Source organism: Schistocerca serialis, chromosome 7, assembly GCF_023864345.2.
Source record: "Schistocerca serialis cubense isolate TAMUIC-IGC-003099 chromosome 7, iqSchSeri2.2, whole genome shotgun sequence".
NCBI classification, from domain to species: Eukaryota; Metazoa; Arthropoda; class Insecta; order Orthoptera; family Acrididae; genus Schistocerca; species Schistocerca serialis.
The window spans coordinates 53,411,259-53,435,175 of record NC_064644.1 but is presented as its reverse complement, the minus strand read 5'-3'; the positions used below and the strand labels follow the sequence as shown (position 1 = coordinate 53,435,175).

Sequence of the window (23,917 nt, the reverse complement as noted above, 5' to 3'; positions counted from 1 at the left end):
TGCCCTATGAACTACTACCTGTCTGTAAATACATACTCACTCGACGGAGGTTGGTAGTTCACGGTTAAAGTCCCGATCTTCTTTACGAATTTACAAATTTTCGTTTCCAGTTTCCTTACCCACTGACGAGACTCGGTTTTTATCCAATTCGTCACCCCAGAAACAATTTTTCGTACTTGTATACGAGAGCAAAAATTGCGATCGCACTGTTCTACAAATGGGTTTGATCACATTCAATTGCTACGCATTCCAACGACGTCAGGTTTATACACCCGAGGATGTTAGCAGTGTCAAAGGTTGTCAGAAAGATCTTCCTGTTGCGCATCGCACTGCGGAATGTCGGTTTCGAGCGCGAAATGTGCGGGAATCAATGCCCCAGGGCAAGGGGTGTTTTCATTGACGTCCTTTATGCCACCCCGTGCGCGCTTTTCGTGCCGATTATGAGCGTAAATGTGTCTGGAATGTTTTCTTCGGCCACTGATAAGATAACCGTGGGAAAGCAACGCTGATCTCCAATGCAGAGGCGTCAGCTGAAGGGATGAAATGTGGGTTTGAGGGGTTGTGACGACCTACCGATAGTGTCGCACGTCCACGGTAGCACTGCGCAGAAATAAGATGAAATATAGTGTCAATGTGACAGCAATAATCCATCTTACATGTGATATGAACTGCTGAACTGTAGCCTTATTTTCGCGAGTGTCGACAGCATGCTGTCTGAAGCGTTGTCGAAGCTGAGAATGATGTCGCATGGCGACACGACTTTTCACCATTTCAGAGGGAGGTGTTACATATCTTTGAACCATATATTCAACTTATGCGTCGTAGTGCGAGGCAATTACGGGGTTTCAAAAAAACTAATAATTTCTGTGTCACAGTATATTAGTGAAACATTCAATTGTACAGTATATTTGCTGTTGCTGCAGCTGTTTCACGTGTGTATAATGTTGTGATTGATATGTATTTAAAATTCTTTTGTGCACTTTAACATGCTTGTCTTAAGTTTGATAATGTACATTGTCAGAGTTTAGCTATTATGCTATTACCTTTGCATCACTTGTTTGTTTGTCATAATCATGAAGAGCTACGATTGCCTTCACTCATGAGTACCATCATCTTTTCAATGACTTCAAGCCTCATGGCCACTCTCAAAATACCGGTACTGCAAAACATAATCTCGCATTTTCTTTACACCTAAGGTTTTTCTTTTGATGAGCGGCAGTAATGCTGACACAAGCTCCTACACCATCTTCTGATGGTGTTTCTACGTATTTAAATGCCTCCGAGATTGCCACCTGCTATGCGTATTGTAATCACTGCCACGGGATGCTTTTATTAATCTAGCTGTAGCTTTATTTTTTCTTTTGAAAATGTAGCGACGACGGCCAAATCAAGACCCCTGTGACGTCTCCCGGGCCACAGCTGTAGTCTGTCGATGCAGCATTTGGACACACCGCCGCTTCCTCGGTAGGGACTCAGTCTCCCGGAAAGCGACCTGAGTTCAGGAAGTGTCAAAGTCCTTGAAGTAGGCGGCAGCACTCGCCTTCCGCGTTAGAGAGGGAGTTCTTCGGCACTGAAATTGTGCAGCAGTACTTGTCTTCCTCACCGACGAGTCCACTTTGGGCAGGTACGGCTGGATTTCGATTTCTCCTCCCACTCCTCCGCAGTGCATAAAATTCTCTGTAATTTTTCTGTGTTAATTTAAATTAATTATGACATTTTATCATTAAATATCGTATGTCTAAATGTCTACACGCCAGAGGAAAATGCTCGCAACGCGTAGCGTTATGCCAAGTTAAATAGAAACTACAAATCAGTATAATAAAAGTAATTAATAAACAGAATCCAGGTGCCTTCCATTTTGTTTTACCAAACCATAATTTTGAGAGTCTACTTAGAGTATAATGACCCTTTTTTCTAACCTACAATTCAAACTGATGTAGAATCATCTTGAAGTGAGCCTCCCATGCTAGTCACACAAATCATCCCTCTCTGAGTATTTTAAGATTCTGTTCTTTAGCTTTTCCGATATTGTCTTCATTTCAGCAAAACTCCTACACATCACAGCTTTGGCGACCATGATAAATTAAATTACCAACAAGAGAGTTTATGAGGCTCCAAATCAACTCTTTCGAAGAGGACTGTATTTCCGGTTATGCAATCACGGTCGCTACCCTCAAAGGACCGCTTTAGTCACTGACCTGGTGTTTCCTCAGCTTCTACAAGACGTATGTTTCACCTACATATATTCCATACTCTGCAAATCGGATTACACATTTCTTCGCATAGTATATTATATTCTCTTCGCCTTGTGGTCAATGATGGGGTTAGGAAGAAAGATCGCTTGTATCTCTGTACGATTTGTATTAACCTAATTTCCAGGTCACAAGGGGATTAATATGTAAGACATGATAAATGTCCTTAGCCATTATTCTGATTATTGATTTCTTCTAAGTAGCTTATTGTGCGATATTAGTCACTTTTATCCCTGTGTATGTCTTCTTAGAACTTCAGCCTTAATACAATGCTCCGCTAACGAAATAAGTGTGTTATCATTCAAGATCCGCTTTCTTATATACGTCCCAAATTACAGTTTCATTCGATCAGCATAAGCCGTAAGCTGCCTAAAAATGAAAGATGGAGAAATTATTCCTTTGCATTGTTGCTAATGAAAGAATAGATAGATCTATCGGATCACTCACCACTCTTGCCCTTTTTAGGCTCTGTAACGCTAAATATGTTCTTTCTACGGGTTTAGTAGTTACACAGAAGTAATTCCATAACGTTACATTAGTCTGACCTGTAGGAAACTACTTACCAGATATACCATCATACGTCCACCATTCGTCCCAGCTGGCGTAAGAACCTGCAATCAAATAAACATAGTTATGAAATTCGTTATAAATAGTTGAAAAATATCAAACTAAAGATATTCTCCGACGTAAAATTTGCTTTTCTTTCGCTGTGATAATTTTAATGCAGTTATAGTGGATCTGTCCGGGAGAGGAGAATTAGACACACACTGGTCAACAAGAAAACGTTAAATAAATAAATTCAGTTGATTCTTATGTAGTGGTACCTGACAAATTCAAAAATACCGTCAGAAATGCGATCAAACACCAGATTTTGGCAACATTTAAAACAGCTCTTACTTTTATTAGCATAGGCTGCTAAACGCAGCGATTAAAACACCACAAACTTATTTAATGGTGTCAACAACTGACATATTTGTTTTACGTGACTTTTGCCTGTGAGTTCAGGAATGACAACAATGCTCATCAATAAATTTTTTTCTTACAATAATGGACAATGTTTGCTCTAATAACAAATCTGGAGGAAGAAACGTTAGAGAGAAAGTGTCCTGCATATTTGCCGCTGAAATAGAAGCTTTATTTCCTTAAAGAAGCTAATCATGTGCGTTCTTAAGCTGTGAAATGGCAAGCGCAGTTCAGGTTAATATTGTGGTTTCTTAAACATTGTGTTTTAGAAGGAGTAATATGTCTCGCATATGTGCAAAAGATGAAAACATTTATTTTATGTTTATGACGAATTCACTTTAAAAGCGCAGGGGCGAAATTTGACTTCTCAAATTAAAAGAACTTAAGAGAGTTATTTCGACACTAAAATATACAAGAATAAGTTTTAGGATCACAAATCTGTTATGCCGAATGTGTAACATAATTAAACGGCTAGTTAAAAGGGTCCTGTCACATTTCTTTTGCAATTCCTATGGTGTGGCAGGAACCTGACGATTATGTAACAGACTGCTACTTCCACTTAACGAATGTACCTGGAATTAGTTCAAAGCCAGAACAAGATGTTATTTATCGGTCTTCAAAATCGGAGGCTCGACCAACACCTCATGGATCAGCAATCTACATACCTACGCCACCATATGACGAAACTTTTGCTGAAGGATGATAACGCTAGTGAATTACAACGTTGTGCCCAGACTTAATGAAAGGAGGTGCTAGAACCGAACCTCATTTTCTAACATAGGAGAATTTAAATGACTTGGTTGGTGATCTCGTGTTACCTAACAGTAAAGCTGAGTCACTTGCTTCAGGATCGAAAGGGTGCTACCTCCTGGAGTATGGCATCAAAGCACTTTTTTCCGTAAAGACCAAAAGGGAATCTTAGCATTTGTTTTCTGAACAGGAGCTGTTTTTACTTAGTAATACTGACATTTAGTGGAGTCACGGGATACTGAACACAAACCTAAAGATTTGAACTCGTCGAAAGAAATGTGGAAGTGTCTCCATAGACATTCTGAAAGAGGCTTAACGCCATTCCTTAAAAATGAAGAACAACCTTGCAGCATGCAGTGAAGCAAATGGTCTGGGATGGAGCATAATCCCGAAGACTGGGGCTTTTTATTGACCCTGTAACACTATAACTAATACTATAAATATTTTTTACTGATTAATTCTGTTCAATGTCAAGTATGTATTTTTTTTACTATGTAATGTCTTTGACCTATTGTAATTAAGTGAAAAATTGTGTAAAATGTTTTCCCTTTACTATTTAAATTCTTTGTATTAATTGGAGGAAAATGTTATGTAAGTATGTGGCTTTTGTAGTGACATGTTAATGTATTTAAATATTAAGATATTTAAAAAAATGTCTGTTTACAACTATGTATAAGCTGGTTCATACCTAGGGACTTGCATTGTATAAAATGAAAAGCAACAGTACTTCCCATATCGAATGGAAGTGAATACGAGCGCGCCAAAATGTGGTTGGCGTGGGCTAAGAGGTGGATGTGGCGCTCAGTCTGGGCGCCAAATGAGTGAGCCCAGTCAGTCGGCAGCTAGCTACTGGACAGTCTGGTCTGAGCAGCAAGTGAGTGAACAGCCCAAGTGCCGAGGTAGGCACCATGTACTCACCACCAATATTGCGCCATCACTTCATCAAATCTAGGAGATCAGATTTATGTCGAAGTATGAACCAGTACATTTAAATGTTGTTTAATTTGCAACAATACGGCATATTCTGTGAAATTTCTGTGTCATCCTTGATTTGGTTCCTCTCATGATAGCTCTCATGATAGCTCTCAGGATAGCTCTCAGGATAGCTCTCAGGATCCACTCCACATAAATGACATCTGAGCATCCTGTGTGTTAAAATCTAATGAAAATAATTAGTTGATTATTTGCACAATTCTGAATGCAAGGTATCCAGATATACTGTAGTTTCAGTTGAAGTTAAGGGAGGAAGTGAGTGTTGCATTTATGAAAACCTCCATAGTGATTGATTTACATTTTTCAAAGCGTCTGTGCTTTAAATATTAACTGCATTAAATTCTGTTAGTGAAAATTACTAGTTGTATAAATGGCAATAATATAGAACGTTGTCTTGAAGTTATTTAGAGTGTAAATGCATTTAAAATCATACTTAAGAACCTGTATGAAAAACCAGTGGCTTTAACTGTTTTAAAAGTCGAGCAAGTTTAGTGAAATTTGAATAAAAGAATAATACCAAAATTTGCAACTTACAAATTGTCTCAGGAGGTGTGTTTAGTTTGCTTTATGGTAATAAACAGTTTAAGAGTCCCCAATTTAGAATTGCTTAAAATGAATAAACCTACTTGAAAAATGAATATATTAATCGCAGTTGAAGTAAATTTTTAGTTTTGTGTGCTTTGAGTAGCAAAAATTGGAAGGACAGTTTGAAGGCCCCACCTTGCCCCTGAAAGATAAAGTTACAGTAATTGCTTTTATTCATAAAAATAGAAGTAAGATAGCTTCATACTGAGTGGAAAAGTACTGTTACCAATGACTTTTGATTATATTTATACTATATGAAAAGTAACTATTGAAAAAGGACCATGTCCATTTTTGGTTTAGTACTGTCTTTCACAACATTTGATGATGAGATAATTTATAGATGACAAAGTATTACTGTTGAGAAGAGATAAAGTGTCAATTTTTCTTGTGAGAGCTTGCAGATACTGTTTATGACTGCTAGTATTCACTGTCACTTATCTTATTAGAGCAGAGTTTCAATACACTTCTCTGGGAAAGAAGTAATGGTAGCTTTCCTTTACCAAAATTGTATCCAGATTCCTTAAAACTAATGCTTCATATTACTATGCGTAATTAGGGTGGCGACCGTATTTTATTTAAGTAAACTTCGTTACTTAAAACAAGTTACAAATTTCAATCTTTAGCTTTCTGGGTTCTACTGTCATATTAAATTCAGGTTCGAAAATCCAAATCCATTAAGTAACTCACGGTCAATTTTACTTAAATCCTCCCAGAGGGTAATATTTTCTGCAACTTAATACCATATGTTGATATAATACTCGCTGTAGTATAGTGTTATAGCCCCTCTCAGTTTATACAGAAACAGAAGTGCAACTTCGAACAGCCAAGATCGCTACTGCACAGTGTTTATTGTGATGACCAGTCTCAGCAAAATAAGTTGCAATCATCAGATCTGCAGTATATATCACTGAACCTTGACAGAATGCATCTTACATCGTCTCATACCACAGGACGATATTTCATGAACATGAGAAGAACTGCACACCAGAAAGTCAAACACGCATATGATACGATATAAGGTGCATTTTGTCAACATTCAGTGAAATGTACTGCAGAAGATGTAATGGCGGCAACCTATTTTGCTGGGCATCACAATAAACACTGTACAGTAGTCATCTTGGCTCTCTGAAGTTGTACTTCTGATTCTGCTTTAATTTAGATCGTCCCCTAACTTGACAATGTCAATTCTACATGACCCCTTAGTTAAATTAGAGAGCTGTTTTTCTTCATATCAGGAACCTCTGTTCCTAAGGCGACACTGTACTTATGAAGGAGTACTATGAATACGAAAAACTGATTCTTGAAAAATTAAATTATAAATTCCACCAATGGCAGGTAGGTGGCAAACTGAAGGTCATTGCTGTTACACTGGTAATGTACTTAATATGAAGTATTCCAACTTACTTCGTGAGTGAAACAGTAAAAACAGGAAATCTAACAACATACTAAATATCTAACCTGAAAGGAAATTGATGGAGCCTCGGAAAAATACTGCACAGTGCACTCCATTAATTTCCCGTGATTGAATATTATTGTCACTTTTATCCCTAAGGATAGTTCAGTGAAGAAACTTTCAGGTAGAGCGTATCCCTTTAAAATAGCCATTATTTCAAAGTCCGAGGGAAAAAGCCTGCTGTAGGTATGGTAAGGAAATTGCACCACATCCTACAGAGTCTCAAAGAATTTTTATTTCCGTGTCAGATGTGCCAAATACTGTCACCAGAGAGCAGCACGATCGCATGAAATGAAAACTTGACATTACAGCAGCGTGTGCAAGTAACAGTGTGGTTTGGAGAAACAAAATCGTCGAATACCGTGCAAGTAATTTTCATAGGTTATATGAATTTGATTCACCTTTTGTGGAAACAATTAAGGAATGTAGTCGTAAGTTGCTGGCTACTGGAAGCCTCCTGAAAAATTCTGGCGGGGTACGACATAGTGTTTCGTAAGATACAGTGGAGAACATAAGACAAGCGTTTCTCAGAACCCAAGTAAATCTTTTCACCAGGAATTCATGCAACTTAATGTAGCGCAAGCAAAACTGCATCGAGTAGTACATCAAATGCTAATTCTGCAACATCTGATGCCAAACGACAAACCATGCCGACAACAATGTACCACAGATAAGCTGTAGAGTACTGCAGGAATGTCAACTTTCTGGAAAGATGTTTATACTCAGATGAGACAATATTTCATGTACCAGGAGCGGTAAATCTGCATAATGTTCGAATTTAGAACCAGCAACATTCCCACGCTATCATTGAACATGGTTGTGGCAGCCATATAGTAATGATGATGATGATTAGTTTGGTTAGTGTGGGGCCGCTCAACTGCACGGTCATCAGCGCCAGTACAAAGTCCCAGTTTTTACACAGTCCAATTTTTAGCTTAATCCAATCTATCAACAGTCACGAATGATGATGAAATGATGAGGCGAACACAGACACTTTGTCCCTGGGTAGAGAAAATCTCCAACCCGGCCGGGAATCTATCCCAGGACCGAGTGATTCAGAGGTAGCAATGCTGGCCACTAGACCATGTCTTTCTTTGCAGGAAACACGTTGAATGGGTCAGTGAATCTTGATATGATGGAGCAGTTAGTGTACCCTCGGATACATGACTTGTAAACCACCATCGTCTTTCAATGAGGTCGAGTTCCGGCGCATTCGTTGCCCCAAGTTCCTGGATACGAACTTTCGCAGTTGGTGGATCGGAAGCGGCAGACCCACTGCCTGACCTCCACATTCATCCGGCACTAACACGCTGGATTTATTCTTGTGGGTATTTGCGAAAGATTGCGCGTAATAGACCAAAGTGGGCGATTTTGCTGCGTTCAGACATCGTACCATTGACGCAACTACAACAGTGACAGATGAAATGTTACGAAGAACATGACAAGAAATTGAATACAGACTCGATATTCTTCGTGGTACAAATGATTCACATTTAGAGGTGTACTTATCATTATTATGTTAATTCTCTAAGGTGCTCTAGCATATTGTGCAATTTCATTGTTATCATTTCTTCCCCTGGGCCTTTGGAATATTCGAAGTTCGAAAGACAAAATTCCCACGTCTCATTGATGGTAGGATTAAAGTGTGATTCTTCGTTAGGCCGCAGATTTCACAACTGTTTAAGGATGGAGCTTTTGATAGGCCATTGAATGGGTAAAGAAGACATCTTGGGACGCCTTCAAAAACAGTGTTCAAAATTTGTAGGGAAATCGAAAAGCTGGAAACTAAAATCTAACTATTAATGTATTTCTGACAAGGGAACCTCCCCATCGCACCCAACTCAGATTTAGTTAAAAGTTGGCACAGTGGATAGGTCTTGAAAAACTAAACACAGATCAATCGGGGAAACAGGAAGAAGTTGTGTGGAACTATGAAAAAATAAGCAAAATATACAAACTGAGTAGTCCATGCGCAAGATATACAACATTAAGGTTATTCTGAGTTCAGGAGGGCCGTGGTCCCGTGGTTATCGTGAGCAGCTGCGAAACGAGAGGTCCTTGGTTCAAGTCTTCCCTCGAGTGAAAAGTTTAATTTATTATTTTCAGACAATTATTACCTGGCCGTCCGATGCGAGGTAACTGCGACGTAGTATGGGGACGCTACCCTAAACAAACATCGAAATACACGACGTCAGACGACGACAGCGCACGGAAGAGGGGGCATTTCTACTAACGAGGCTCCCTGGCTGGCAGTTGACTGTTCGCTATTTTGGACGAGAGTGCATTAAATACGTGAGATGTTTCCACTGGAGAGGCGCGTCCTTTCGTCTACTAAACGCACGGTTTTGCGTTGCGGTCACAAAACACAGACTCTAAAATTATTACAGTGAATATAGACGTCAATGAACGAACGGACAGATATTAACTTTGCGAAAATAAAGAAAGTAAACTATTTACTCGAGGGAAGACTTGAACCAAGGACCTCTCGTTCCGCAGCTGCTCACGCACACCACGGGACCACGGCACTCCTGAACTCACGTTCTCCTTGATGTTGCCCGACTTGCACATGCACTACTCAGTTTGTACATTTTACATATTTTTTCATAGTTCCACACATCTTCTTCCTGCTTTCTCGATTGATCTGTGTTCAGTTTTTTAAGGCCTATCCACTGTGCCAACTTATAACTAAATCTGAGGGTAATGCGATGGGGAGGTTCCCTTGTGAGCATAAGCCAACAGCTAGGTTGCAATATGTTGCTCACAATTAAATGTTTGAACTCACATCTCGACTTCTTTCCAAGACATTGAGAAGCTGTAAGTGACGAGCACGGTGAGCGCTTCCATCACGGCATTTCAGCAGTTCAGAGACGGTATCAGGGCCACTGGAACTCATCTATGCTCGCAGAGTATGGTTCTGATATCATGAGAGATGCCCAGAAGTGGGTTTCAAACGAAAAAAAAGATACACTCAGTTGAATAATTAAATTAGTAAGACACCAAAGGGAGACGTTTGAGATATATATATATATATCTCGCTGAACCAAAACTAACAAAACATTTCTGGTATCATATACTTGTTCTTCGAGCTCCGTTTGGTTGGGACTGACTATTTCTGTAAAGGATAGAGACAACTTTATATTTTTTTGCAGACCAGTGTTATATAAATGCATAAATTAAAGTCCCTTGGAGTTGTTTTCTGTCATTATATGAAGGTCAATCTCATAAACTATTGTAAATATTTTGATACGGGTATCACTATTAGATACAGTGATTCACGAGGAAGGTTTATGTATATAGTTACTTACCTCTATGCCAGACAGATTATCCGGTCGTAAGTATTTAGTGCTATCCGCACACAGCTTTGACAGGTCGCAAGATATTACATCTTATTCATACTTGACTGTGATCTTAATTGCTGACTTTCATAACGGCAGTAGCCTAAGCATATCCATAACGTAATAAATGCACATACATTAAACGATGTCAATGGTATTATTCACGAGAAACTTTACCGAGAGTAACAGAAAAAACTCAGTGCTCGGTTTGTATGATAAATTTCGTGACCGAATAATTCCCCTGCGGAAATGAACGTCTCCAGAAGCGTTAGAATCGTCCGACGTATTTCAGAGCAGAGAGCTAAGACAAACTTGTTCATCAGGTAGTTATACACAAGGAAGGTTTAATGGAGTGTATGGATTGACTACGTCGGTGGAATAATTTGCACCGCATTTGCTGATAATTGTGTTCTAAAGAGCTCGGCAGGAAACGGCTCCTTGACCCAACGTCCTGAAACTTGAGCTACCAGTCCCACATTTAATGCATCTAATCAGTTATATTGGGTTGCTACCTGATGAGCTTCGATGAAAAACGAGTCACGAAACTTTTGTCAGGACATGCTGAGAGAAATCATGAATACACTATTGAAACAAACATATTTTAGTTTCCGCATGAGATGGTAACATTTATTGATTGCATACCATGTTTACATTCCACGTCTAAAACGTTGCTCAGTGTGACGGCTACCTTTATGGACGACAGCATGGAACCACTAGGGACTGCTCTACTGCTGCCCGGAACATCTCAGGTGGTCCGGTGGGATGTTGGCTACTGGTCAGGTGGGATGTTGGCTACCTCCCTCACTATGCTCATCTTCAGTCTCTAGAGAGTGTTTGTGTCTAGTTGATTCTTCAAGCCATTTTCGGAGCGCGTTTTTATACGGAAAGGAAGTGCCATAAACATTGTTCCATAGAGAGCGGAAGAGGTGAAAATCTGAGGGTGCAAGATAAGGTGAATAAGGTGGATGCTGAATGACTTCTCAACCCATCTCTTGTATAGTATTTTATGTCAGTCTAGCAGTCTTCCTGAACGTGGAGGGTCACTAATGTCAAAACGGTCCTCCTTAATACAAGAAAACCATTTTCTTGCCGCCCTCTGTCCAGTGACATTATCTCCATACGCTGTGCAAATGTTTCTGGTTGCCTCCGTTGCTGTCACCCCTCTAATTAACTCAAACAGAAAAAATATCTCAGAAATGTTCCGATTTTTCCACTTGGCTCGCAATTTTCTGGCGTCCGCAGCTCCACTCACTACCTACTAATGACAAAATGAAAATATGTAAACTCAAACAGCGTCAGTGAACTACAAAAAATAGCAATCGACAAATAAGCCCTTAGCCACCGGAATACCAACACACCAAACAAAAACGCTGCTTAGTTATACATCAACTTAGAGTATTTAAACAAAACACTTTTTAATATAACACGTTTTTAAATGGGACTACAAGGTATAATGTAATTACTGCTAAACCTGTACAGTTTCATAAACCCATAGAGAGAGTTCTGAAAATCTGTGCTTGTGAAATTTTAATAGCTATGCCAATAGCTGTAAGATTTAAAACGAAAAACGTAGAGCGCTCCCGATAGATAACGAATGCATAAATAGTTTAGCTAAATCACTATCAGTTTTATTGTATTGGAAATGATATGAAGTACGGTGTGATTTTTCGAAATGACAGCTACTCTCTACACTCATTACTATTATCTACTGGGTGCACCTCACTTTTCTCGTTCTAAATTTTACAAGTATTCTCACAACTATTAAAAATTCACTTGCACAAACTTTCAGGACGTTCTTTATGGGGTTAGAAATCTGTAGGGCCTTGGCGAATTTATATTATACATTTCTGTCCATTTTAGAAAGCGTTATATTAAAATAATTATTTAAATAATTATTTTCTCCTTTTCAGTGTCGTGTGTGTGAAATTTTTCAGTCGATTTCAAACATTTTTGTGAGACTGTAACAAAGCCATGTAATAAATTCCAGGTTTATCTCAGTTTTTTTACATCTTGATGAACCAATATATTGCTTCCTCCTACTTATATCTCTCAAAATGACTGGGAAGGTAAAAACTAAGAAAATCGAGCTCACCGGAAGTCTAACTAGTAAGCCTTCTCACTGTGAAATATTCGCGATTGGAACAGGCCACACGCCTGACGAGAAAGCGAGTTGATATTGCATTGCCATCCATTTCTGGGCTACGTTGAAAGTTGAAAGTATCTAGCCTATCGTGAAAATAGTTTGAAATTAACTGCAAAATTTCTGCCGGACAAACAGAACAAAGTACCCTTTGCCACACACCAGATAAGAAAGAACGTTAATATTGCAGTGTCAGACATTCTGAGCTACGTTGGAAGTTTCAAGTATCAAGCTCATTGGGAAGTTATTTTAAAATGAATTGGAAAATTTTTACGGAACAGAATAACAGAGAAGGAAGAGACCTAGTAAAAAGTATTAAAACAGAAGTCGTGGAATAGACAGAAACTCAGAAGGAAAGATACGGCGAAAGCTGCGGAAGCGCACATTTCTCAGACGAGTGTATTACGTACTGTACTTCCAATTAAACATCGCCGAGTGTGAAACACAGGACGAAAGCGGCCTACCCATAAAGAGTGTCCAGCGCAGCGGCGGTTTCCATTAACAGCAGGAAGGCGCCAGTCTCCCCGAGCTTCCGCTTCCATTATTTCAGGACACTTAAAATGCTGTGGCTGTACAGTTATCTCATTTTCGGTACAAAATAAAAAACGCTGAGCCACAATTTTACCAAATAACACACTGAACGCAGCACACACTGAAAATGAAGCAAGATCCGGGGATTAATTCATCTCGTCCTTTGATGTACATCAAAGACATTCTGTTACTTGTTACTCATTTTTTATTCGTCCTACAGGACTCAAGTTATCTACTATGTTGTTTGTTGATAATACTACCGCAAATATGTCACATTAGTGGAAGGTCGGTATTTCATCGTTATGGTCACTGAGATTAAGTAAATCACCAACATTTTTCCTGTAACTCTTCAAGGTACTCACGTGATTTTTCTTTTCCTTCCAAAATATGATTTTAAATGTTATCATGGGTTCATTTCAATCCAGAGTTAATTCAGACACACATGTACTCCATAATACTTCTTTAACTTTCTAATGATAATTTTTCCATTGAGGAACTGACAAAGGCACTATTTTCAGAAACAAATTCATACGTACAACTTTGAACATAGCTGACGTTTGCAGGAACCATATACACAAATTTGAAAAATATGTAAAAATCTGCTAACCGGTTGCATAGATTTTCTATATACCTTGACCATGTTTCGTCACCTCTAAGGGTGACTTCGTCAGAACGTAAGGTAATTACATGAAGAACATATCGTCAAAGATGTACAGTGATTTAAGAGCTGAGTTGCTCAAGTCATACATTAAAATATAGGACATAATGTTCTTCAAAAAGTCAAACATTAAAACATAAGTAACATCGGTGTGGTGTGAGTCTCCTCATGTAATTACCTTACCTTCTGATGAAGTCACCCTTAGGGGTCACAAAACCTGCTCAAGGTAAATAGAAAACCTATGCAACCGGTTGGCAGATTTTTACATATTTTTCAAAAATTCGTATCTATTATTTACACAACACAAAAAAATCTTCTCTTCACTAACCTATAATTTTACGCTATTGCCACAGTGGTCGTCCTTAACCTCCCTCAAGTCTCCATTAGTGGTTGTACTGTAGTAAAAACAATACTTTGGCTATTTGAACCAGAGTAGGCGTAAAATCATTTACAGTATGTGTACCAAGCGTTATAGGAATTATGTTCAGACTTTGCGCAGGATTTGTGTTGTAAGTAGGGTTAATGTCATGACCTGCCGTTAGGCGGAGATATTGCTGGTAGAGCGACATAGGCTTCTACATCACAGTTGCAGACAGTTGATATTGGTCTCGTCAAGGTGAGCAGGACTTTAACTGTACAGCACTTTTATCAAAACAACTGTTGCTCCTCGGGAGCTCAAATGGCTCTGAGCACAATGGGACTTAACATCTAAGGTCATCAGTGCCCTAGAACTTAGTACTACTTAAACCTAACTAACCTGAGGACATCACACACATCCATGCCCGAGGCAGGATTCGAACCTGCGACCGTATCAGTCGTGCGATTCCGGACTGAAGCGCCGAGAACCGCTCGGCCACCGTGGCCGGCTCTTCACGAGCACTGACGCATTAAAGGAATACGAAAAGGTCCTCTTTTTCGTAACAGAGTTGAAGAACATTATTCGTAAGTTCGAGTTAACTGCGAATATGGGAATTGTTGCTGGAAGAAGCCGAAGGCTAATTTCTCCACCTGTTGGCCAGGAAGTTACTGCTTGGTATCCGTACGAACTAAATATTGATCACCAACTTTTGACACTTGTTGCAGACATTCGAGTGAATCTTGCCCTTACGTTTCTTGCCGAGGGTTGACGCTGACGACGTTATTTTGTGGAGTGTGCAATGGGGCAGTGAACACTCATAATATTGTAGCATTTGCGGACTGCCACCGCCAACGAACGTTCATGAAGTTCTCCTACATAACGAACGCATCACTGTGTGGTGTGGCTTCACGGCACAGTTCATGGTCTGTTTTCTTTGAGGAACTCATATGGGACTTAACATCTGATGTCATCAGTCTCCTAGAACGTAGAACTACTTAAACCTAACTAGCTTAAGGACATCACACACATCCGTGCCCGAGGCAAGATTCGAACCTGCGACTGTAGCAGCAGCGCAGTTCCGGACTGAAGCGCCTAGAACCGCTCGGCCACAACGGCCGGCTGACGCATAACCAATGAAGCTGGTTGTGTTATAGTCTGCACACTATTTACCGTTATTTCTCTGTACTGCGTGCATGGTACCATATTTTAATTACTTATTTCTTAATTTATGAGTCATCTGTCTTATGGCGGGTTTGATGAGTCCCGCCACAAATTATTCTTCCGTGGCAAACAATTTATCTCAGAGCAGCAATTGCAACCTACGCCCTGAGTTATTTTCTGGAGATATTCCAGTCTCTGTCTCCTCCTACAGCTTTTACGCGCGCAGCTCTCTCTAGAATCATGGAAGTAATACTCTGATGTCTTAACGGATGTCCTTTCATCCTGTCCCTTCTCCTTGCAAATATTTTCCGTATATTTCTTTCCTCACCAGTTCAGCGGAAAAAGTCCTCATTCCCTTCCTTATCAGTTCACCTTATTCTCGAAACTCTTTTCCAGCTCCATATCTCTAACGCTTCGATTCTCTTCTGCTCTGGGTTTCCACAGTCCATGTCTCACTATCATTGCCAGAAATTCTGTCTTCAGACTAATGTCCATGTTTGATACTAGTAGAGTTCTCTTGGCCAAGAATGCCTTTCTTGCTATTACTAGTCTCCTTTACGTGTCCTTGTTCCGTCCGTCATAGGCTGTTTGGCTGCCTAGGTAGCGAAATTCCTAAACATAGTTTCTCGCTTTACTTATTCTTGCTATTTCGCGTTACTTTCGTTCTTCTTCGATATAAAATCAATCCGTACCCATTATACTGTTCATTTCATTCAACATATCCTGTAATTCTTTTTCACTTTCACTGAGGATAGCAATGTCATCAGCGAATCTTATCAGTGATATCTTTTCAACTTGAATTCTAATCTCAATCTTGAAACTTTCTTTTATTTCATCATTGGTTCTTCGATGTAGAGACTGAACAGTGGCGGCGACAGCCTACATCCCTGTCTTACACCTTTTTTAATCCGAGCACATCGTTCTTGATTTTCCAGAATTATTAGTCCCTTTTGGTTCTTGTACATATTGTATGTTACCCGTCTTTCACTCTAGGTTACTTCTTTCTTTCTCAGAATTTCGGATTTTGTGCACAATTTTCCACTGATGAACACCTTTTTCCAGGTCGATTTATCCTATTAACGGTCTTGTCCATCCTTCAGTCTTCTTTTCATTATCAATTGCAACATCGGAACAGCCTCTGGGGCCTTTACCTCTGCTAAATCGGAAAAGTAATAGTTGTCTAACACATCATCAATTTTCTTTTCCATTTTTCTGTACGTTATTCTTGTCAGGAACTTGGATGCATGCCGTTTGTTGCCACCTCCCCCAATGATTTTAGAAATTCTGATGGAATGTTATCCATTGCCTCATTTCATATTAAATCGGCCAAATCTGTTTTAAATTCTCATGCTAATAATGGAACTGTTATCTCTTTCCTATCAAGTGCTGTTTCATCTTCTCTCACATAATCAGACAGTGCTCCCCCTCATAGAGGGCGTCAGTGTACTCTTTCCACATCGAGGCTCTCTTCTCCGCATTTAACTGTGGAATTCTGGGCTCGAATCTCACCACTCATTATATTTTGATTAATAATCGGCATTGGCGGCCGAAGATTTCCGGCATAAGAAGTCACGCCGCATTCTGCCAACGGCCTAATCAAAAAGGACGGAGGAGTGAACAGAGGTGAAGGGCACTCTATATCATAGAGGTGGGAAACTGCCCCTAAAGGTGGAAGAATCAGCAATGATCAACGGCATGAGGATGCAGAAGGCAATGGAAACCACTGCATTGAAGACACGTAACGTGAATGCACAGGACATGTGGCCCATAACTGAAAAAGTGTCATGGAATGTCAGAAGCTTGAATGTGGTAGGGAAAGGGAAATGCAAAGGTGCAATTTAGATATATTAGGGGTCAGTGAAGTGAAGTGGAAAGAAAACATATATTTCTGGTAAGATGAGTATAGGGTAATATCAACAGCAGCATAAAATGGTGTAACAGGAGTAGATTTCGTGTGAATAGGAAGGTAGGGCAGAGAGTGTGTTTCGTGAACAGTTCAGTGACAGGATCGTTCTTATCAGAATCGACAGCAAACCCGCACCGACAACGATAGTTCAGGTATACGTGTTGACATCGCAAGCTGAAGAGACAGAGAAAGTGCATGAGGATATTGAAAGGGTAATACAGTGTGTAAAGGGATGTGGAAATCTAATAGTCATGGGAGAAAAGTTGGAAAATTAGTGGGACGAAACTGCTGAGGTCATTGGTCTCTAAGCTTATGCACTACTTAATCTAACGTAAACTTAGGAATGCCTGAGAGAGGACTCGAACCTCCGAAGGGTGAGCCGCACGGGACGCAACAACGCCCCTCAGATCGCACGACTACCTCGCGCTGCTAGTCATGGGAGAATGGAATGCAGTTGTAGGGGAAGGAGTAGAAGAAAAGGTTACAGGAGAATATGGGCTCGGGACAAGGAATGAGAGAGGAGAAAGACTGAGTTCTGTAACAAGTTTCATATAGTGATAGTGATTATTCTGTTCAAAAGTCAGAAGAGGAGGAGGCATCAAATATTAACTTACAGTTGAATTACATTCTACTTAGCTTTGTGTTACGAAATGTGTAACCCATTTGAAGAACTTCTGCATCCAGTCTGCCAGAGCCGGACAAATGTATGGGAAATGCTGCTTGCTGCAGAATGATTATGTGTGACACTGCTGCGCGCTTTCAACTTTTCTACAGGAAGTCGCAGATAACCTCTGATTTTTTTTCGCTCCCTTGGATATCAGCCGTTTAATGTGCGGAGATAGCCACTTTCCTACTGGCCCTCAACCTTGTTGTTGTTGTGGTCTTCAGTCCAGAAACTGGTTTGATGCAGCTCTCCATGCTACTCATCCTGTTCAAGCTTCTTCATCTCCCAGTACCTACTGCAACCTACATCCTTCTGAATCTGTTTAGTGTATTCATCTCTTGGTCTCCCTCTACAATTTTTACCCTCCACTCTGCCGTCCAATACTAAATTGGTGATCCCTTGATGCCTCAGAATACGCCCTACCAACCGATCCCTCCTTCTAGTCAAGTTGTGCCACAAACTCCTCTTCTCCCCAATTCTATTCAATACCTCCTCATTAGTTATGTGATCTACCCATCTAATCTTCAGCATTCTTCTGTAGCACCACATTTCGATAGCTTCTATTCTTTTCTTGTCTAAGCTGTTTATCGTCCACGTTTCACTTCCATATATGCCTACATTCCATACAAATACTTTCAGAAACGATTTCCTGACATTTAAATCTAAACTCGATGTTGACATATTTCTTTTCTTCAGAAACGCTTTTCTTGCCATTGCCAGTCTGCATTTTATATCCTCTCTACTTCGACCATCATCAGTTATTTTGCTCCCCAAATGGCAAAACTCATTTACTACTTTAAGCCTCTCATTTCCGTCAACCTTACTGAGTTCTACTGTCAGGACGGTAACTCCCTTACGATCTTCGTTCTTTATCTAGAAAAAACCCTTTCCATAAGAGTAATGCCCTTTAACTTATAAACATACGAGCTCAAATATTCAAACAAAACTATCTCAAGTGAATAAATGTAAGAAGACCACAATTCAAAATGTCATTCCGATTACACTAAATCGACATCAGTGGTACCGAGGGAGGTAAGAACTTAGAAGGATAGGGAAAGAAGAAAAACCACATAAAATGTGAGTACTTGAACGACTGAAACTGGACCTAGAAAAAAAAGTCATGTAGTTTCAATTACTATTTTGAAATCTCAAAGCCACCCAATTAATTTCTTGTTTATTTATAAGTTCATATCCAGCAGAACTGGTGCACATTCAAATTCTCACGCCACAGTACCGTAGCAGGCCTCTAGAGGCTCCAAAACAAAATGACGCAGCCCATTGACTGAGGGGAGTATCCTGTGGTAATTCGTTTCTGAAAAAAACAGCTGTTTACAATGTCATATGGGTTGGCCTAACACAGCAGCAACATTTTCACGCTACCGAAATGAAATTGCAATGTGATACTTCACCCTGTCAACGGTCTTTTTGTCTGATTCTTGTAGCGCTAAGCTATGGAAACGTTGGGTGGTGATTTTATTGTGTACCAGGCCTACAGACTTGTCGCTGCAATGAAAGAATTAATAATTGTTTTTCATTTAACAGGTGTGACAATGCTTACCCCTCTTATGTGAAACACGACTGAGAGAAAAAATTCTGATTTACTTTGTAAGGTTCCAGGTTCTTGACGAATCCGATGACACCTTGTCCCTCTCTACCACAGTGCACCGGCATCTCTGAAGGGATTACCCCATAGTTCTAGAAAGGACATATTGGCACCTGGATATCGTTTGGCACGAAGGAATCAGTGAGACGCGCCAGAGCCATCATATGAGCAGGACGCGTATGTGTGTGAGAAAAGAAATTGTACTAAAAATAAAAATTCTGAAGCACAGGATTTGTTTTGTTCTGGCGGAGTCGTCATATAACTACCAGGAAACCGTATTGTAAGGAATCGGCAGTGGGAAACCCATATAAGTTCGTTATCAGCGAGCAACTGGAATTGTAATGTGAGTGTGACCAGTAAAAGTAGGGACGTGATACTTGAAATTAAATGGAAATAAATCAGATTTAAAATACCTGATTTTACGAAATATATTACAATGAATGATGTAAGGCAGTCGTAATGGGAGTTATTCGAACAGCAAGTAACTAAAAGCACTTACAAAAAAAGCAGACGAGGAAAAATTGGATTAAGGTTTCAAGCTTCCCTACATCCTCCAACTCTTTAGGTAAGGAAACGCAAAGGAAATCACGTGAGTATAAGGAAGGCAGTCCACATGGAAAACACAAAGTACATCAGGAAACTTAACAACCACCATGCCATACTGAAAATCAAAACGCGAAAATTTTGATGCTGCGACAGCAAACGGAAGAATTAGTAATAGAATAAGAACAAGGAATGACCGCTTGTCATAGATGACATATATTTATCATGTTACGTACTTTTGAAGCACCACTAGAACAAGAATCATCATATTGACACTAAAATATGACATGCTGTTTCGATATATCCAAAAAGCTCTATTTAAAAGATAAAATAACATGTGTGATGCTGAAAACAGCACGAAGATATCTGATACCTATAACAATAAAAAATTAAAACTAATTTCTCGTATCTGGGTTCACAGTTGTTCATTACAGCTCGTTTTCTACGGGGTTAGCGAATTTGACTCTACATCACGGAGTCCAGGGTTCGCTTCCTGGCCGGGTGTCTGTATTGTTCTGATCAATTCATCTCATCTGCATCACAAAGTCACTGACGTGGCGTGAAACGGAAAGCCCTGCACCAGGCAGACGAACTACCTCACGAGGGGTCTCGCGGCCAATAATGTCGAAGGATCATATCGCAGTCACATACAAATGACATCACGGTCACCTGTGACTGTAGAAGTGTTTATTTTTACAACCTACTTTTGAAGTTTCGACCGCGTCCCTAGGTACTGACAAATGCCATATCACAGTTATAGCACTTGATAATGGTCACACTACAGAAAATATAGTAGTGAGTTGTGGTAATAAATAATTTTAAGTTCAAAATCGACTATGGCGCCACATTTTAAGGCTTATTGCAAATATTTGGAGAACTGCTTTGACTGCAGTATGGTTTAACAAGAGTGACAGAGTGTGGGGCGGCTGGTAGGAATAATGTTGTATAAATGTTTGAATGTTGAAACACTTCACGGCCGATTAACCGTATGTGGGGCGGCGGTTAGAATTAATTGTTATATAAGTGTTCCTATTATATATGCTGTTGTTTTGCCGTTCTCAACACTGGCTCTCTAACTACAATATTGGCAACCAGAAAGTGATTAGCAAAACGTGAAGCCTGTAATTGGAATTCCTAGTGCCCACTTCATCTGAGAAATACACTTATAGCTACAGCTTATAGCTCTGAGAAATTAGGAGATTGTCCAGGATTCATAATCAAAAACGAGTTTCTAAAAATAGTTCAGTATATTCTGAAAGTCACAGATAAAAAAAAGAATCCACACAATCTAACTAACAGAGCAGTTCAGAGTCTAATGCGCTGATGCAACTATAACTGTCCAAATTAAATGTTTAAGTGAATGCTCGCCATAATTTGATGATAATGTTCATCAAACGCCACGCTAAATAATGGTAGAATGTCTGTCCCGCGGCGGCACGTGAAAATACGACATACGCAAACTGACGATAGATAATTAAAGTCATCCCAGAATTAACACTTCACTCGAAAATGATTTCATGGTTACGCGTATCCCGAGTAACTTAATACGGTATCCGAGGCTGTTTATAGCAATGAAACCGACGCGACGCGACTCCCGACACAGATGGTGTACTATTCAGCGTCTTGGAGAGAACTGCGGCCTTACTTCCTCGCGCAGTGTTCTTATATATAAAGCCGCGGTGCGGACGGCTAAGGGAAGGCCTGATGAAATCGTCTCTCCCGACTAGCCGCTGGACTAGTAATGCACCACATTAAGTTATTGAATAAATCATAGCTTCTTTTGTTGATGGCCGATGAAGCTCTCAATTGAAATGTGCATTCAACACACAGGTAAGTAATCATAATAAAAGTTTGACGTGGCTAAGTTAAATATTTTGGGCGAGAGAAGAAATTTAATTACACTGCACGCAGTAGACGAGCTCTGAACTTGCCCTTTGGAGATTCGCTATCGCTATAGTTTTATAGTTATTCAAATGAAACTTCTCACATCTTTATGATTATAGCGGATCTCCATTCTGCTTAAATATAAACATCCTAGCCTTATTTATTAGCCTACTTAATCTATCGTGCTTCCTTAATTTTTAAGACAAAAACCAGAAAATCATTAATTTCAACTAAAATCTTAATTTGTGAGATCCAAAATACTGTTCCTATTAAATCATTACGAAAAAGGAATCTAAATATAAATTTTTAAGTTTCTAGCTCTTTTCTGTTGTGCCACATCCAAATTTCGAAAATGGTTAAAGTCATTGAACTGATATTCAACACATATTAATTTAGTATTACTCCTGACATGCTAGAAACATTTTAGGTTATTTACTTGATTTTTGATGTATTGTGCAACATTCATGACGTCAGAGCTAGTTTCAGCGGACTGGCTGGCACACAATGGAGTGAGTAGGCTGCTTCCCTACAAGAGAAAATCGCGAAACTGTGAATTCTCAACCTCTTCTGTGCCATTTGCCCTTACAGTTGCTGAAAAATCTCAAATCTTTTGACATTTTGATATGAATAAAACGACACTGAAAATAACATCAACATATGGTCATCATCCTATAACCAGCGCAAAACATTTGATTCGGTGAGGGTGTGCGGAATCTCGAAATTCCTGCTTGCTGCTAGTCTCATTAAGAAGTACGCAAAAGCCTTGAATCACAAGCCTTAAACTTTGGTGTTTAATATAAAAGATAACCCATACTTAGCTAAACCTCTTGGCAAGAAGGAATTCGCCAGTTCTCAGAAATTATTTATCGTATCTGTGGAAGCCGCAATCTAAGCCACGAACTATAATGGTTGAGGAATGAAATTCGATGTACAGTGCCGGAACTACCTTCAATATCCGAATAAAATCTTTCTCATGAGACTAAACTTGAAACAAAAAATTACTTTGATTTAGGAAATAGAAGTTTCCAAACGATATTTGTAGATGAAGAGGGGAAACATAAGATTTCAATGCAGTTATTAAACCAGCTATAATTAAGGGGTCCACTTTGACCACAAAAATCAGCTTGACAGTGCCACAACAACGATAGAAAATCCATAAATAATGTGACATTTTGGAGGTGTTGGCCAAGATTAAATTCATCCTGGGCAAGAACGTTCCTTCAGTGAATCTCACAGTGCATTACGTACATGCTATTCAGAATAATGTATGGAATAAAAACACTAACTCTGACAATTATCAGCACTAATGAATCAAAGGGTACAGAAATAAAAGTGGAGAGGAAGTTCTATGGAGATTGGAAGAAGTGATCACAAGAAAAAAACGCAATAACAGTCATCTGCGATAGAGTTACCAGAATGTAAACGTAAAGTTGTGGACAAATAACTAAGAAAAATGCACGCAGCAGAAGCCATAAGACAACTTGCAGAATTTGTGGACGCAAAAATTACAATGCGGGACTCCTAACTAGGATTTGTTTTACTGTCAACAGTATTTTGAATGAGAACGTTAACAAACAAGCTATCAGGAATGTATTAAAATACATTTTTATTTGGCTTCCATTACTGTGTAGTTTCGATGGTGAAGTAGTGGAAATAAATTAAGATCATTTATTAATCTACCAGTTGCCAGCCAGTATGGTAGAATGTTATCATTTAGACAATGTGTGATAACTGTGGACCATACTGCAACTTAAATCTTGTCAAGGGTTTAATTGAAATACGCTGACAGATGTTGCTATGGAGCTGTGAAAAATGAAAGCTACGGAATAAGCCTTCGTGTAACAGTGCATGGACATCGACTAAAGAAGAGCAAGATGTAAGAAAGTAATATGGGGAAGTAAATTTATCTTTTCTAGGAAAAACTGCCATCGAAGCATATCGAAGATGGACTCAGCATTCCACTAAACAAAAAATGGCTATAATAATAAGTTACTGCCTAGAATAGTCATGAAATGTCTTCAATAAGCAATAACTCTTTACTTAGTTACTGTCTTCGATGTCACCAATTTTACCAAGTTTATGGATGAAATAAATAAAGAAAATTGTATACCGACACATCCACAGAGTGAACACTCTGT

At 39.4% G+C, this 23,917-nt stretch overlaps 1 protein-coding gene across 2 annotated transcripts in view; it reads right to left on the bottom strand.

The window, feature by feature from the left end:
• Positions 1-23,917, bottom strand: part of LOC126412363 (carbonic anhydrase-related protein 10-like) — a 407,758-nt gene that overhangs the window by 216,613 nt on the left and 167,228 nt on the right. For both annotated transcript variants that reach the window (XM_050081928.1, XM_050081929.1), the window contains exon 2: positions 2,816-2,863. In XM_050081928.1, the coding sequence (XP_049937885.1) occupies positions 2,816-2,863 (48 nt within the window). The remainder of the gene's footprint in view (positions 1-2,815; positions 2,864-23,917) is intronic.